The sequence below is a fragment of the Cnephaeus nilssonii genome (genome assembly GCF_951640355.1).
Source record: "Cnephaeus nilssonii genome assembly, chromosome: X".
NCBI lineage: Eukaryota > Metazoa > Chordata > Mammalia > Chiroptera > Vespertilionidae > Cnephaeus > Cnephaeus nilssonii.
Genome location: NC_137071.1, coordinates 125679449 through 125697199, shown reverse-complemented (window position 1 = coordinate 125697199; position 17751 = coordinate 125679449). Strand labels below are relative to the sequence as shown.

The following is a 17751-nucleotide window of genomic DNA, read 5'->3' as shown; positions in this document are numbered from 1 at the left end:
AGTCCAAAACTACTCTATCCAGCAACACTAACATTTAAAATTGAAGGCAAAATAAAGAGCTTCCCAGACAAAAGAAGGCTAACAGAGGATATTACCACCAAACCAGCATTGCAAGAAAAGTTAAAGAGACTGCTTTAAGGAGAAGAAATCAAGAGAGAGAGGAAAGGGAGACAAAATGGCAGCCAAATAGGCAGACGTGTCCTGTGCCTTCTCAAGGAGCAGATAGAAAAAACAACTAAATCAAATAACATCCACCTGGAATTGGCAAGTTAAACACAGCTGGTGAGACAATCCTTGGCCAGAAAAAATAGAGGACACACAGAGAATTGTAGGATCGGGGATCTGGGCTGGAGAGAGAGACGCCTAACTACCAGGATGAGAGGGTCAGAAGGAACCTGCGCTGCACCAAGTCCACATCCCTTGGGGACATGTGTAACACTCGACTGTGTAACGGGGTCCAGAGGGCTGCTGGCAGACAGGGAATCTAGATCTAAGTCCACAGCTGCAAGAGGCTGTGCCCAGAAAGGCAGCCTGAAGAACTGCCCTAGTCGTGTGGTACCAGGGGAGAGAAATGCACAGCAGCGTGGCTGTTTTGCTTTATATTTTCCTTGCTTTTACTCGATAAACCCAGTTCATAGGACCTTGCAATTGCAAACACTCACCGAGGCTGCAGCACAGGTGGAGGTGCAGTTTTGTGGAAACTGTGGAGAGGCTGTGGAGAGGAGCAGGACAGGGAGAGGTGACCAGGAATCTGGCACTGGGACATTCTGGTCCCTCCAACCCTAAGCACCCATATTTCTCCTGAAGAGCCAGCCCCTCCCAGCACCTTCGGGCAACTAGTGCAGCAGCACCCAGCCTCAAGCTCTGCAGAGGAAATAAAGAATGTGAATAACCCCAGGGAGCCCTGGGGGACTGGGTGGAGGGGCCGTTTGGTCCTGGAAACTAATACAGAAACACCCCCACCTAGAGTCTGTGTGAGAAATAGATGCTTGTGTAAATACAACTGAAGGCAGGCAGACAAATAAAGCAGGCAGATTGGTCTCGCCTGCCTGAAACCAAGGCTGTGGAGTCAGACACAGAGGAGTAGTGACTCACTGTGAACTTCAACATGGTGCTGACTACCTAACAGGAAACTGAGAAATGGCAGACAGAACAGTACAGAGGGGTCTTAAACCAGCCCCCATGGGACATTAAAACACAGCTAAAGAGAACAAAACTTCACTTTTTTATTTTAAGAAAGAAAGAAAAAAAACTTTTTTTCTTCATTTTATTTTTTTTTATTTTTACCTTTCATTTTTTTGGATTATTTTTCTGCACTCTATTTTTATTTTTTACTAGAAGTCCGTTGCACGAAGTTTCGTGCAATAGACTTTTCCTTCACCTGGCTGCTGGCACCAGTTTTCCGCCAGCAGCAGTTTTCCTCTGGCCACCCGCCGATCAGAGCGCCTCCCGCCAGCATGATCGGCTACCCCGAGAGGAACTCAGATCGGGAGGCGCTCCGATCGGTGGGTGGGCAGAGGAAAACTGCTGCTGGCGGAAAACTGGTGACGGCAGCCACACAATTGGCCACCCCGAGTTCCGCCACCAGCGTCTTCCGCCGGCCCCATAGGTCCTTCCGCAGCGCCGGCCACCTTGAGTCCCACCCCCCACGCCTCCAGCCGGCCCAATCGTGGGCGTTGCGGAGTGATGCAATTTGCATATTACCTTTTTATTATGTAGGATCATTATTTTACTTTATCTTAATTTTTCTTTTTTGCTACCCTTTTCTTCCTCACTTCTCCCTTTTTCATCCTGTTTCTCGTCTCCTATTCCTGCTTTAGTTTTCTCTCTCCTTTCTTTTTACCTCTCGTTAAAAATTGTTCTTCTTTATCTGCTTTATTGAAGCATTATTATTATTGTAGTATCAGTTGGCTTACTCATATAACTAATTTCCTCTCCCCTGCTCCAAGTCCATGCACCCTTCTCTTTTCTGTTTCTTCGCTAGCCAATTTTTATGCTTTTGTTTTTCCTCTACTCTTGCTCTCTTCTTCTCCTAATAGCTTAGTTTCACTCCCTAAACTCAATCCTATATGCTCTCTCCTCTATTCTCCTTTTCCAAAAATAGATGAATGTATAGATAGATAAAGACAAAAAAACATTTTTAGTCTTTTTATTTTTTTATTTACTGATTATTTTGTTTGTTTGTTTAATTTTCTTCTTATCCACTCATTCTCTTTCTACATTCTCTATACTGAACTGAGGCCATTCCCCTATTCATTCAATTCCTTTACATTAATTACATTAATTTCTGGAAAATAAGCTCTGCTTCTACAGATTATGCCCCCCCCCTCTTTTTTTTCTGGGTGTTTGTTATTTGCACTTTTTGGTTTGCTTGTTTGTTTTGTGGAGTTTTCTCCCCATATATGTATATTTTCCCCTTCTTTTTTCTTCTTTTTCTTTTTTCTCTTACATTTTTTCCTTTTCTCAATATCATTTTTTGCTCTCTTTTCTCTCTCCTAATTCTTTTATCTGGTGGTCACTTTTATTGGGGTTATCGGTGTCGTGAATACATTTGTGTTTTGTTCCCTCTGTGTCATGTCTTGTCGAGTTGTATTTTGTGCTTTTCAGTCAGCATGGTAGAGAGTAAACTACATAACCAGACACCCTGAGAGAAGACTCCATCCACAATCAGGACAATAACACTCAAAACCCAACTACACCAAGAGAACTGAAATATCCTAAGTAAGGGACATCCCTAGAATACCCAGCCCAGAAGACCAGAGAGATTGCACAATAGGGTCCCACAAAACATCCTATATAATAAAAGGCTAATATGCAAATTGACCGAATAGCAGAATGACTGGTCGCTATGATGCACAATGACCACCAGGGGGCAGACGCTCAATGCAGGTGCTGCCCCCTGGTGGTCAGTGCACTCCCACAACGGGAGCACCACTCAGCCAGAAGCTGGGCTCATGGCTTATGAGTACAGCAGTGGTGACAGGAGTCTCTCCCAACTTTGCAGCAGTGCTAAGGATGTCCAACTGCCAGCTTAGGCCTGCTCCATGCAGGGAACAGGCCTAAGCAGTCAGTTGTATATCCCCCAAGGGCTCCCAGACTGTGAGAGGGTGCAGGTTGGGCTGAGGGACACCCCCCGAGTGCACAAATTTCATGCACCAGGCTTCTAGTCTACTATATAAGAAAAACTCAAAAGAATCTGGGTGACATAGAAGTTTGATCTAATACACATAAACAACCACAAAGGAACAGCAAAAACAGGGAGACAAATAAACAGCCCCCATATGAAATAAAAGGAGGAATCACCAGAAAAGGAAGTAAATGAAATGGAGGCAAGAAATTTGTCAGAGAAATAATTCAGAGCCATGGTCATAAGGACACCTAAAAGGATGGAAGATAAATTCAATAACGTGTGTAAGAATCAAGAGGTAATGAAGAGCCCTAGCCAGTTTTGCTCAGTAGATAGTGTCAACCTGTGGACTGAAGGGTCCTCGGTTTGATTCCAGTCAAGGGCACATGCCAGGGTTGCAGGATCTATCCCCCATGGGGGGCATGCAGGAGGCAGCCAATCAATGATTCCCTGTCATCACTGATGTTTCTATTTTTTTCTCCCTCTCCCTTCCTTTCCGAAATCAATAAAAAATGTGTGTGTGTGTTTTTTTTAAAAAAGAGGAAATGAAGAAGAACCAGGTGGAAATGAAGAATGATATAGCTGCAATAAAGAACACAATGGGGTCAAAACCGGTTTGGCTCAGTGGATAGAGCGTCGGCCTGCGGACTGAAGGGTCCCGGGTTCGATTCCGGTCAAGGGCATGTACCTTGGTTGCGGGCACGTCCCCGGTGGGGGGTGTACAAGAGGCAGCTGATTGATGTTTCTAACTCTCTATCCCTCTCTCTTCCTTTCTGTAAAAAATCAATAAAATATAATTTAAAAAAAGAACACAATGGGGAGTATCAACAGTAGATTAGAAGAAGCTGAGGACCACAGTGAGTTAGAAGACAAGGTAGAAAGAAACACCCAAGCAGAGCAGCAACTGGAAACAAAATTTAAAAAGCAGGAGAGCCCTAGCCGGCTTGGCTCAGTGGATAGAGCATCAGCCTGTGGACTGAAGGGTCCCAGGTTTGATTCCGGCCAAGGGCAAATGCCTGGGTTGCGGACTCAATCCCCAGTGGCGGGCAAGCAGGAGGCAGCCGATCAATTCTCTCTCATCACTGATGTTTCCATAACTCTATCCTTCTCCATTTCTCTCTGAAAGCAATAAAGAAATATATTTTATAAAAAAAGCAGGAGGAGAACCTAAGGGAGCTTTGGAACAACACAAAATAAAACAACATACACATGATAGGGGAGTCAGAAGGAGAGGAAACTGAGCAAGAAATAGAAAACCTGTTGGAAGAAATAATGACAGAAATTTTCTGATTTGAGGAAGAAAAAACTCACACAAGTCTAAGTTGAACCCAAAAAGACCAACACCAAGTCACTAATCATCTGAGAGATGCAAATCAAAACGACAATGTGGTACCATCTCACACCTGTCAGAATGGCTATCATCAACAAATCAACAAACGAAAAGTGCTGGGGAGGATGTGGAGAAAAAGGAACCCTTGTGCACTGCTGGTGGGAATGCAGACTGATGCAGCCACCGTGGAAAACAGTATGGAGTTTCCTCAAAAAACTGAAAATGGAATTCCCATTTGGCCCAGTGATCCCACTCCTAGGAATATATCCTAAGAAACTGGAAACACCAATCTGAAAGGATATATGCACCCCTATGTTCATAGCAGCACAATTCACCATAGCTAAGATTTGGAAACAGCCTAAGTGCCCATCAGCAGATGAGTGGATTAGAAAACTGTGGTACATCTACACAATGGAATACTACGCTGCAGTAAAAAAGAAGAAATTCTTACCATTTGCAACAGCATGGATGGACCTGGAGAGCATTATGATAAGCGAAATAAACCAATCAGAGAAAGATAAATATCACATGATCTCACTCATATGTGGGATATAACGAACATCATAAACTGATGAACAAAAATAGAACCAGAAAAAGAAACACTGAGCAGACCATCCAACCTCAAAGGGAAGGCAGGGAGGGTGGGGGGAATAAGAGATCAGCCAAAGGTCTTGTATGCATGCATACTAGCATAACCAACGGACACAGACACTGGGGTGGTGGGGGCATTTCCTGGGGTTTGGGAGTGCCCTGGGAGGGGTCAATCAGGGAAAAAGGAGACATGTGTAATACTTTAAACAATAAAATAAGAAAGAGAGAGGAAAATAAGTATAAAGAAAAATGGCAATAAATAAGTACCTATCAATAGTAACCTTAAATATAAGTGAACTAAATGCTCCAATCAAAATACATAGGGTAGCTGAATGGAGAAGAAAACATGAGCCATATACATGCTGTCTAGAAGTGATCCACCTCAGAACAAAAGATTCACACAAACTGAAAGTGAAGGAATGGGGAAAAATATTCCATGCAAATAGAAATTTTTTAAAAAGTTGGGGTAGCAGTACTCATATCTGACAAAATAGATTTCAAAACAAAGGCTATAAAATAGAGAAGGGCACTACATAATAATAAAGAATTTGATACAATAAGAAAATATAACTCTTGTAAATATATACTCATCCAACATAGGAACACCTAAATACACTGAGTGGCCAGATTATTATGATCTCCAAACACATAATAATCTGGCCACTGAGTGTATATCCTATATAATAAAAGGCTAATATGAAAATTGCCCCCTCGACCAGGAGTTCGACCAGCAGGCAGGCCGGCCAACCGCCCATGTCCCCTCCCTCTGGCCAGGCTGGCCGAACCACACCCATGCACGAATTCATGCACTGAGCCTCTAAAATATATATACTGAGTGGCCAGATTATTATGTGTTCAGAGATCATAATAATCTGGCCACTCAGTGTATATGTTTAAAAAAACTCTTGGTAGACTTTAAAGGACAGAGTGATAGCAATACGTCATAGTAGGGGACTTTAAGACCTCACTGATACCACTAGATAGATTTCCAGATTTAGAAAAACACACACAAGGAAACAGCCACCTTAAATGACATACTAATCAGATGGATTTAATTGATATTTAGAGAACATTTCATGCCAAAGCAGCAGAATATACATTCTTCTCAAGTGCATATGGAACATTCTCAAAGATAGATGATATATTAGAACACAAAATAAGTTTTAACAAGTTCAAGGAAATTGATAGCATATCAAGTATTTTCTCAGATCACAATGGCATGAAACCAGAAATCGATTACAATAAAAAACTCAAAAACATTCAAACACATGATAAATAGCTAAATAGCATGTTATTAAACAATAAAATGGCTTACCAACGAGATCAAGGAAGAAATTAAAATCTTCCTGGAAGCAAACAAAAACAAACACACAACAGCCAAAATCTATGGGACACAGCAAGAACAGTCCTGAGAGGGAAGTTCATAGCATTACAAGCCTACCTAAAGACACAAGAAAAATTAATAATAAACTATTTAACCATACAACTTAAAGAATTAGAAAACAACAAGAAAAGCACAGAGTAAGTAGAAGGAAGGAAATAAATAACTGGAAATAAACTTAACCAAGGAGGTAATTAATACACTTGTACTGGGAAAACTATAGGACATTAAAAAAAGAAATAGAAGAAGACACAAACAAGTGGAGGCATATACTGTGTTCATAGATTCAAAGAATTTACATCATTATAGTGTCCATACTACTCAAAGGTCCTGAGACATGGAGGCATGGAGCAGACTAACATATCTCAGAGGCAAGGAGGTAGGAGGGCAGGAAAAGATTAATCAAAGAACATATATGCATATATGCATAATCCATAGACACAGACAATAGTGTGGAGAAGGCCTGGTGTGGGGCAGGGTCTAGATGGAGGGGGGGAAAGGGGAGGGGTGGGGGACATCTGTAATACTGTCAACAATAAATACAAATATATATATATATATATATATATATATATATATATATATATCCTGTGACTATTTCTCTGTTTTCTGAAAATGTTCTCAGAAAAGAGAGTATTCATTATCCATAAAAATATTTTTATATGGGGGGATAAGAAGACATATGTAATACCTTAATCAATAAAGAAATTTAAAATATTTTTATATTTATTAATTAGACTTGATGGATTATGCTTTTCAAATATTCTAAGTACTTATATTTTTGGTATACTTTTTCTGTAATGATTAAATTACATGGATATCTCCCATACAGACATTTCTTTAATTTTTCTTCTTGTATTACAGTTTTTTCTTTACATATTTGGATGCCATTTTTTGAAGAAAGAAAACAAAAAAGGTCTATGACTACAATATCCTAAATATAGCTTATATCTTTTATCATTATAAAATGAATTTCTTGGGACAAAAATAATTGTATGATTATTGTTATTGGTATGTTGTTGTTGTTTTTTCAAATAGGTAAATGACATGATAAGATAACTTATTTGGAGGTTATATTGATTGGAAGGAGCTAAGACCAAAAGATGAGAAGGCAGAAATTATGAATGATTGAATTAAGAAAAAGGCTACAGAGAGGTTTTTAGGGGACTGGATTGAAGGGAACTGGATTGATGGGGACTGGGGCAAGGGAGAAGAGTTGAAGGTAACACCTAGACTTCTGATATTGTTGATCATTATCTAAAGGCAATATAGGAGGAAGAGCTGGGCTGGCTTTTCAGAATAGGCCATATTATACAGTTCCCTCTTTTTATATTCATCCCAAAGGACTCAAGCCTAGACCTAAAGCTCAGTGTTGAATCTTCATCAGTTGATTGCTTACTCAAACCAAAGTCTTTCTACCTTATTCTAAAACATTAGTGTAAATACTAAATTTCAGGGAGAACACATTTATTTTATGTGCTAAGAGCTCTTTCATAAATTTGAGGAATAACTTACCCCTACAAGAATGAATAATTGTCCTTCCTCTACTATCCTCAGGGTAGTCTACAGGTGAAGGTTATGTTTTCCACAAGAGGGCAGCATCATATTATAAATTATGCCATTGAAAGTCTCCTCCAATAAGGGCTGGAAAGATTGAAAAGGTAAACTACATAGGTTCAGGGAGCCATGGGAACTGCCACACCAATGAAAACAAAAGGGCCCCTACTATCTCCAAAGGCCTGGTAGGTAGTGGCTGATGTTGCTATAAGTAAGAGAAAGAGGACTTGGAGCTTACCAAGGGAAGATGAGTGAGTGACACACCTGAACACTCTCATTATTATGACTGGCTCATAAGTCACCCTGCATGGTGTCTACATTTCTGCAAAGTGCTGGTATTTCTGGTATCTCTGTATAATCAGTATCTCACAGGGACCTTTATTTCCTGTTCAGATCTTTGTCGCCTCTAAATGATTTCCCAGCAAATCATGTTCTCTGAAGGTTATGTTGCAAAGTACACTACAGTTCTGATGTTCTCCTTATTTAATAGTGTTTGGTTATCCCAATTATGCTTCTTTTATGTCCTAGGGAAAGAAATGAGACTGAAATTCATTGATAACCCATTATGAAAAAGGCATTTTACATAAATTGCTTCATTTAATCAATACAACGATGCCATTATATAATAACTACTATTTCCCATATGACAGAGCTAGGAAGTAACATACATGGGATTATCTGACTCCAAAACAAAACTCTGCCAAATGCACTAAGCTACCCCTCCAAGAAGCCTTATTTATAACCTAAATCATGACCAATTGAAGATTGAGTCAGTGACAATGTGTGTATTGTATAAGGCATTGCTTAAGATGTCACCTCCTATCCAAATACATGAGGAGGCATGGCTTAATATTAATATTAGATACCAGAAAGTAATATAATACCAGTAAATGATTGGGATCCTATATAACTTCACCCCTACTAACTCAAAACCCTTTCATTCTTAATTATTCTTTCCTCAGGATAAAACATTTAGATGTGGAGCATGAGAACAATGGAAGAATTAAAGGTGGCTTCTGTGTTTCTGGCTTGGTTAACTAAGGGCATGGTTGTCTCAACCACTGTGATAAGGAGCTTAGAAAGAGATTACATTTTAGGTTTTGAGCATGTTGTCCTTGAAATGCTTCTGAGACATCTAAGTATAAATGTCCAATGGGAAGTTGGTTATATGAGTCTAGGGCACAGGAGATATACTCATACACATATAGATAATAATTGAAGCTCTGGAACTGGGTGAGATTTTTTGATGGCATATTAATGAAGTCAGGAAGGATGGTAGTAGGGGAAACACCAACATTTAAGAAATGGTTAAAGGAAGAGTAGGTAGGAACCTGGTTTTTTTAAAAATGAACATTAAGAACAAAGAGGCAGCCAACCAAATGAGATATGATATTTGTAAACAGTAGCTCCTACAAAGGTTTAATTTCCAAAATATATAAAGAACTCATAAAACTCAACACCAAACAAACATCCCAATCAAAAAAATGGGCAGAGGGCCTGAACAGGAACCTTTCCCAAGAAGACATACAAACAGACAATAAATATATGAAAAGATGTTCAACCTCACTAGCAATTACAGAAATACAAATCAAAGAAGACTGGATAAAGAAGATGTGGTATATATACACAATGGAGTACTACACACCCATAAAAAAGATGAAATAGCATAATTTACAACAAGGATGGACCTTGAGAACATTATGCGAAGTGAAGTAAGTCAAACAGAAAAAGCTAAGAACTATATGAGTTAACTCATATTTAGAATATAAAACTGAAACTTATGAACACAAACAGCAGTGTGGTGGTTGCCAGAGGGAGAGGGTGGGGGGAAAAGTGGTCCTAATATGAGGTGACAGGAGAAGCTTTGACTTTGGGTGGTGGGCACACGGTCCTATATACAGATTTTGTAAATTAGTAGTCCACACATGAAACCTATATCTTCATGTTGACTAATGTCACCCCAATTTAAAAAAAAAGAAAAGTAAAAAAAAAAATGCAAATCAAAACTATAATGAGATAGCACCTCACACTATCAAGATAAGTAATAACAAGTGTTAGAGAGGTTGTGGAGAAAAGGTCATTCACTGCTGGTGGGAATGTTGACTGGTACAACCACTATGGCAAACAGTCTGGCGATTCCTCAAAAAATTAAGAATAAAACCCAGCAATCCCTCTCCTGGATATATACCTGAAAAACTCGAAAATGTGTATTCACAAAGATATATGCACCCCTATGTTCATTGCAGCATTATTCATGGTGGCCAAGACATGGAGACAACCAAAGTGTCCTGCGATAGAGGACTGGATAGAGAAGATGTGGTCCATATACACAATGGAGTACTACTCAGCCATCAGAAAGGCTGAAATAGCACCATTTGCAACAACATGGATGGACCTTGAGAATATTATGCTAAGTGAAAAAAGTCAGTCAGAAAAAGCTAAGAACCATATGAGTTCACTCATATGTGGGATATAAAACTGAGACTCATGGACACAAACAGCAGTGTGGTGGTTGCCACAGGGAATGGGAGTCCCATATATGGTGACAGGAGAAGATTTGACTTTGGGTGGTGGGCACACAGGGCAATATACAGATCTTGTAACATAGAAACCCACCACACCTGAAACCTGTATGATCATATTAACCAATGTCATCCCAATAAATTTAATTTTAAAATAAAAATAAATAACATTTAAAAATGAACAGAGAGGTAAGAAAAGAACAAGTAAATGGATATCTTGAAAGCAAGAAAGGAGTTTCACAAAGGTGGGCATAATCCATAGCAACAAAGTCAAAGGCTATGTATAAATTGTATATGATGAAGATTGAAAATAATCCATTGATTTTGGCAGTTAGGAAGTAATATGCAGATTTGACAGAATAGTTTCAGTGGAGTTCTAAGGGTCAAATTCAGACTGCAATGGGTAAAAAGCAAAATGGTAGGTGAAGAAGTAGAGACAGTGATTATAGAATCTCCTTTTGAAAGACTGAGTATCAGCAAAAGAAAGAAGATAGGATAGTAGCTAGAGGGGAAAGTATAATTGTGGAAGGATGCTTTAAATTCTTTTTTATAATAAAAATATTTAATATGGAGAAACCTAGGCATATGTATAGAAAACAAGCTAATAGACATTAAGTATAATTTTCAGTAGTACAGAGCAAAGATGCAGCAGCCATGTGGAAAGCTAACCAGTAGGCAGATGTTTGGTGGCAGTAGAATGACTGTTCTAAAATGCCCTTACCTTCCTTCTGTTTATGCCACTCAACTTACCTGGAGTGCCCTTTTCCGTCAGATGGTTTGTTTGTCAAGTTCTACCCACCCTTGAGCTCAAATTTCACCTCCTCTATGAAGTCTTGCCCTATCAATCTCTTCTGAAGGTCCTCTCTTTCTCTTGAACTCTAATAGCAATATCTGTTTGAACAATCCATTTGACAATCACCCTTCACTGTGAAATCTCCTTAATTGCTTTCTTCAAAATTATGTTGCTAATTAATAACATGTGAATCCTTTCTCCCCTGCTAAACTGTACACTCCTCAAGGGCAGGGTTTCTATCTTAGAGTTTTCCACAGCCTCCAGAATGTCTACCATGGAAGGTAGTAGGGTCTCTTTAAATCTACGTGGTTGAGCAGTGGCAGCCTGTTATGAAGAAGACAGAAAAACGGTGGGTTAGGTAGGCCCTTGGTGTGCATTGAGTCATTTTTTTCTCTCAATAGCAAATAAGACAGAATCTTGCAGAGGTAAAGTAAATTTATACAAAAGACACAGATAGTATGTGACAGAGCCAGGATTTGAACCAAAGGCCTTTCTCCTAATACAGTATTCTTCATTTGTGTACAGAATTCTGTTCATGGGAAACAACTCTTTCCTTGGTGATTTTGATAGAGATATGACTCTATTGAGGCTTTACTACCAACCAAGTGGTTTTGGCAGCCCTTGCACCGTGCAGGAAATTTCCCTGTACCTTACCTCCTGACAATCAGCTTGAGGATCCTGAAGGAGCCTTTGATGAGGATGAGGGCCTCTTGGCGGGAGCCATACAATGGAGTGCCATTGATATTCACCAGCTCATCACCAGTCCTCATCTTCTGGGACAAGGCTGCCTTGCCCCCATCTTCAATCTGTGTTGCAGAGAACAAGATAGAAAGCAGGTGGTGAGGCAAATCCTTCCCCAAAATTCTACTCTCTGGCTCCTCCCAACCTCTAAGCCACAAGTAGTACTGCAGTGGGGCATGGCAGGGCTGGGGCAGGGGGGAGGCAGGGAGGTGGGTGAGGAATGGCTCCAGGAAGCTCCAGGCAGCAGCTAAGAAGCTGATCATAGACCATTATTTACTGAAGGTAAAGCTTGGGCAAGCCTTTGAGGAAGGAGGCAACATAATAATAATACAATATGTCCATCTAGGGCAGTGGTTCTCAACCTTTCTAATGCCACAACCCTTTAATATAGTTCCTCATGTTGTGGTGACCCCCAACCATAAAATTATTTTCGTTGCTACTTCATAACTGTAATTTTGCTACTGTTAATGAATCGTAATGTAAATATCTGTGTTTTCTGATGGTCTTAGGCTCTACAGCAGCGGTTCACCTAAGACCATCAGAAAACACAGATATTTACATTACGATTCATAACAGTAGCAAAATTACAATTATGAAGTAGCAACGAAAATAACTTTATGGTTGGGGGTCACCACAACATGAGGAACTGTATTAAAGGGTTGCGGCATTAGGAAGGTTGAGAACCACTGATCTAGGGAGACAAGCACTTCTAAACATGAAAATTATGCTTGGAAGGAACCCCACAATATGGGCTGGAGTAGCAGAATGGCATAGCAAAATGTGCACGTAAATTAGAGTCGAAAGAGCTAGACTCCAGCAAAATCACCTTTGGCAAGTCCTTTCCTATCTTTGAGCAGACTTTGAACTCTGACAAACTTGAGTTTGGATCTTGGCTCTAGTACTTCCTAGCTGTGTAACCCTGAGCAAGTTACCTAATATCTCTGTGTCTTGAGGACCTTATAAGTGAAATATAGATAATGAGAGTACCTACCTCACAGGGTTGTTAGTATACAAAGTGTCTGGGAGCAGTAAGTCCTCAATAAATGTGAGAGTTCTGATTATTATACAGAGATTGACTCTGGAGGTAGCTTCTAGTTCAATATTCTGTGAATGGAATTGTAAATTCAAAAGATACAAAGTATGCACAAACAAAGTAATTGATCATTTATCTGTGTCTCTTCAACAATTACCCAGCACAGTGCTTCCAGTGTCTGGCACATAGGGGGCATTTACCAAAAGCTTGGAACCTGTGTGTTCACTGTTCCACCACAGCCTAGAGAATTTCCATTGAGAAGATCAATCTTGGCAAGAAGGGGGGCATTGAAAGCAAAGTCATAAATAATAGCCACTGTGGTAGACAAAGGAAAATCAAAGCAGAATGTCCCCCAAGGGTCCTTGCTTATAGCTACTTTTATCCTATATAATAAAAGCCTAATATGCTAAGTGTCCAGTTGTCTGGTTGGCCGTTCAACCAAAGCATAATATGCTAATGATATACTAAGGCTGCTCAACTGCTTGCTATGACGTGCACTGACCACAAGGGGCAGACAGTTGACCAGTTGATCAGTCGCTATGATGTGCACTGACCACCAGGGGGCAGACACTCTGACCAGTAGGTTAGCTTGCTGCTGGGGTCTGACTGATTGGGACTGAGTGAGACAGGCTGGACATGCCCTGGAGCCCTCCCGCAGTCCTTCCCCACCAGGGGGCAGATGCAGTGAGCTGAGCAGTAAGGAGCAGCAAGCAGGTAAGGAGCAGTGAGCAGGTGGGCAATAAGGAGCAAGGGATCACAGACTGCGAGAGGGATGTCCAACTGCTGGCTTAGGCCCGATCCCTGGGGAGCAGGCCTAAGCCAGCAGGAGGACATCCCCCGAGGGGTCCTGGACTGCGAGAGGGCACAGGCTGGGCTAAGGGACCCCCCTCCTACTGCACAAATTTGGTGCACCAGGCTTCTAGTATGTTATATATTCCTTCAACCCCCAAAGTGAGTTCTACCTATTGGAACATCAATTCCATCCATCTCATCTATCCATTAATTCAGACTTCAAGTTTTTAGTGAATTTCTAGTATGCACAGGAAAACATGCTGGGCATACAGAAAAGAGGAAGGCACACACAACTCCTAGATTCAAGGGTGGATTACCATCTAAAGTTCATATAGCCACACAAATGGTTTAGTAACAAAAGGTCCAGTCCACTGATAGAATCAGAAAGAGGTGTTTGTTTGTTTGTTTGTTTGTTTGTTTTTTCCCAAGGGCAAATTGAGGTGAGGGTGATTAAACCACACAATCCTTAGGGAAAATTAGATTCTAAGTAGGGTAACTATGGGCTGGTCTTTGCCGCAGGTGTTTTTACACTTCTAATCTTGTTCCAATCTTTCTCTCAGTTTTTAATAGCATCCAATCTATCCCACACCATGGAAGTTAGAATATTGCTGAGCTTTAGGTTGGCCAGTTCATATGCAATTTGGCAGATGTGCCCTCCTTAGTGCAGAGAAAAATGTTAATTCAGGATTTCAAAAACCCCATCAAATAAATTGAAATTTTAAGTTAAATCACAGACTGTAATTAAATTTATTGCTGCTAACCCAACAGTTTTTAAATTAATCTTTGTTTGATAAATTATAGGTTAGCCAAGTGACTTTGAATATATATACCTTTGTTCCAGTACCTGGGCCACCACTCAAAACAAGCCTATATTGGTAAATGTGGAACAACTCTCAGCAAATTAATTAGGATTGCACTCTTATTCCATTGTCATTATCATTATTACTCCACAGTCACTGCTGCCTGCTGCCAAAAAAAAAAAAAAAATGCTATACTTGAATTTCAGGAGTTCTATTTGAATGACTCATTCCTTTGGCATCCATGGAAGGTCCTCAGCATCAGGCAGGAATTTCAACAGGGCTTCCTTAGGCTAACAAACAACCACAAATAGGAATCTAACTAATGACTGCTAATAGATTTTTCCTGTTGATGTGCATTAGTCTTAATTCACTCTACTCATTTTTTATTCATACAACTCAATTATCCATATTACTGTTAGCCACAGCAAGTCTTCCCTTCAATATGTATTGATATTAAATACCACTTCGAGTTAATTAAGCACTTTGTTACATCAGCAAGATCTCTGTTTATTCTAGGCCAGAAAATGAAAGAGGGGTACTTTTTAAACTAAAATGCTTAGTTATTGCTGTAGCAAAAGTTCAGGCATTTTGCATTCCCTACTGCCACTTCAGCTGCCATTATCTGAGTCCTTGCAGGAACTCTTTTTTAGACTATAGCCTCAGGCTGACTACATGCCCCTTTTGCCATTCCATGCCCTTTCTCAGTCACTGGCAGTATCCTCCTCAGGACAGACGATGCCACTTTAGCACAAGTGTGAGGATTTGCAAACAACAAAACAGCCAATTATTGGCACCAAGCACAATCCCAGAGTCCAGACTGATCCAGAGCAGGGTATGAAACTCTCTTTGGTTGAAGATATATTGGGCTATACACCAAACTAGTCCTTTCCCAGACACAGGGCATTTACTGAGCTATACAACTGATTCTTTCATACTCCTGATTTTTTTATGCTTTTAAAAAACTATTGTTCACTAGTCTTTCTCTTCCCCTGCTTCCACATAGATTTCTGGGAAACAGCATGTCTTTCATTTATTGTTTTGCCTCCTGAGAGCCAGTTTTCCAGGTCAATGGCTCAACCACACATTTGTTTATATAGAAGATAAAACAGCTGTTCATTTTTCTAGCAAGGAAATGGAAAAGAAAAGGAAAGAAAAAGAAGGAAAGAATGGAGGAAGGGAGAGAATGAGGGGAAAATATATATACAGGGTGGGGCAAAAGTATATATACAGTTGTATTATTATTTATTACTAGAGGCCTGGTGCATGAAATTCGTGCCCGGGAGGGGGGGTAGTGTTCCTCAGCCCAGCCTGCACCCTCTCCAATCTTGGACCCCTCGGGGGAATGTCTGACTAAACCGGCAGTCAGACATCCCTCTCACAATCCGGGACTGCTGGCTCCCAACCGATTGCCTGCCTGCCAGCTTGATCACCCCCTAACCACTCCCCTGCCAGCCTGATCGATGCCTAACTGCTCCCCTGCCAGCCCGATTGCCCCCAACTGCCCTCCCCTACTGGCCCAGTAACCCCCAACTGCCCTCCCCTGCCAGCCTGGTTGCCCCCAACAAGCCCCATTTTGTGCTAATGAGCTGATGATTTAGAAATTTTTGATGGGTCCTTAAGGTAGCATGAAATGCTCTGATAGCTGGCAACAAAGTGACAAGTCGGCCCCTTGAGAGTAAAGGCAAAGAAAAATTGACGTAACAGCACTTACTAGCTTTCTAGTAGCTTTTATTTAGTCAGATATTAGCAGATACTTGCTTGGGTCTTTTGAATAAATTTATAAGATATGAGAAAGTGAAGAAAAAAGCTAAATCAGGTTTATCTTGAAAAATGCTGTCAGCAAAAGAAATAGCATCTGCAATGATAACTAAATGGTACTGAATGCTTATAACAATGGTGTAAGAGCATCATTAAAAATCAATGACATGACTGTAAATATCTCTACTTGCCACAAGAAATTTATTGGAAAATCAGGCATTGACTAAAACTTTCTTGGCAGTTCTAGAACCTTCTGGCCAAATTACCAGCCCATATTCCTACATCCGTCAGCTAGTCTAAGAAGGTAAAAACGTTTACTTGTTTAAATTGATGGTTTGTTTGTTGTTGTTTGTTGCAAATAGACAGAAGAGGTCCACCCAGAATACAGTTACTTCATTGCTTTAAGAAAATAGAATATCCTGTGAATGTCTATTTAGTACCCTCTAGAAGATTTTCTGTTTCTAGTAACACTTCAGACACTCATTCAGCAATTTGGCCTTTTCTAGGGAATAAATAGAAAGAAAATATAGAGGTGGAGATAAGCTAGATTTAAGAAGTTAAACTATTAGGAAGTAGGACCGCAAAATAATGATAAGTCTGTGCTTATTCTAAAACTTAGTTTGAAATCCTGAGTAGATCACAAGTTGGGGAACATTTCTGATCTGCCCTCTGTACCCTAGTGGTACCCCTTAGAATCTGACCATGCTAGGAGAGACTAATCAGAGTGCCCTGGACAGGGGAGATACAGTCTGAAATCTCTGCAATGTCTTTGCCATGACTTTCAACAGTCCAATTCCAGGTTGTGGACATATCGGCTGCCCTACTTTGTCTCTCTTGTAGCAACTCTCTCGCTTCAAAATCCCTTTCAAATTTCCAAAGTACTCTAGAATAGAAAAACAAGAAACTCTAATGTTTCTGATTTTATGTTCTCCACCTTACTCCAGTTTCCAAAAGGAAAAATAGAAAACAAAAACCTTTTTCTTAAATAAAGAAGAATTCAAAAACACCAACCAATTAAAAAAAAATGTAAGCAGGCAAAAAAAAAAAAAAAGTAAACAGGCCTGGTTCTAAGTAATAATCCCTGTATGGAGACAGATCAAGGAGGAGGTAGACATCAAGAGAGAAGATATTCTTTCCCTCTACCAGCTAAGAAGCAGATGCCCAAATTCTACAAGGGGCTGTTCCAGAATGTAAAGTTCTGTGAATCAGGCCCATGGGTTCCCCTGACCTTGGACCAAGGGAACTATGCTGTGCGCCACAGCAGACCCTATACCTATAGACACCTCCCCAATTGCTTAATCATCATCTAGTTTACTAATCCTCACA

General features: G+C 40.3%; 1 protein-coding gene across 4 annotated transcripts in view; it reads right to left on the bottom strand.

Annotated features, from left to right (window-relative positions):
• Positions 1 to 17751, bottom strand: part of SHROOM4 (shroom family member 4) — a 203370-nt gene that overhangs the window by 111758 nt on the left and 73861 nt on the right. For 3 of the 4 annotated variants that reach the window (XM_079765046.1, XM_079765045.1, XM_079765049.1), the window contains exon 2: positions 11956 to 12107. The exons of the other annotated variant lie outside the window; for it this stretch is intronic. In XM_079765046.1, the coding sequence (XP_079621172.1) occupies positions 11956 to 12107 (152 nt within the window). The remainder of the gene's footprint in view (positions 1 to 11955; positions 12108 to 17751) is intronic. 4 annotated transcript variants of the gene reach the window in all.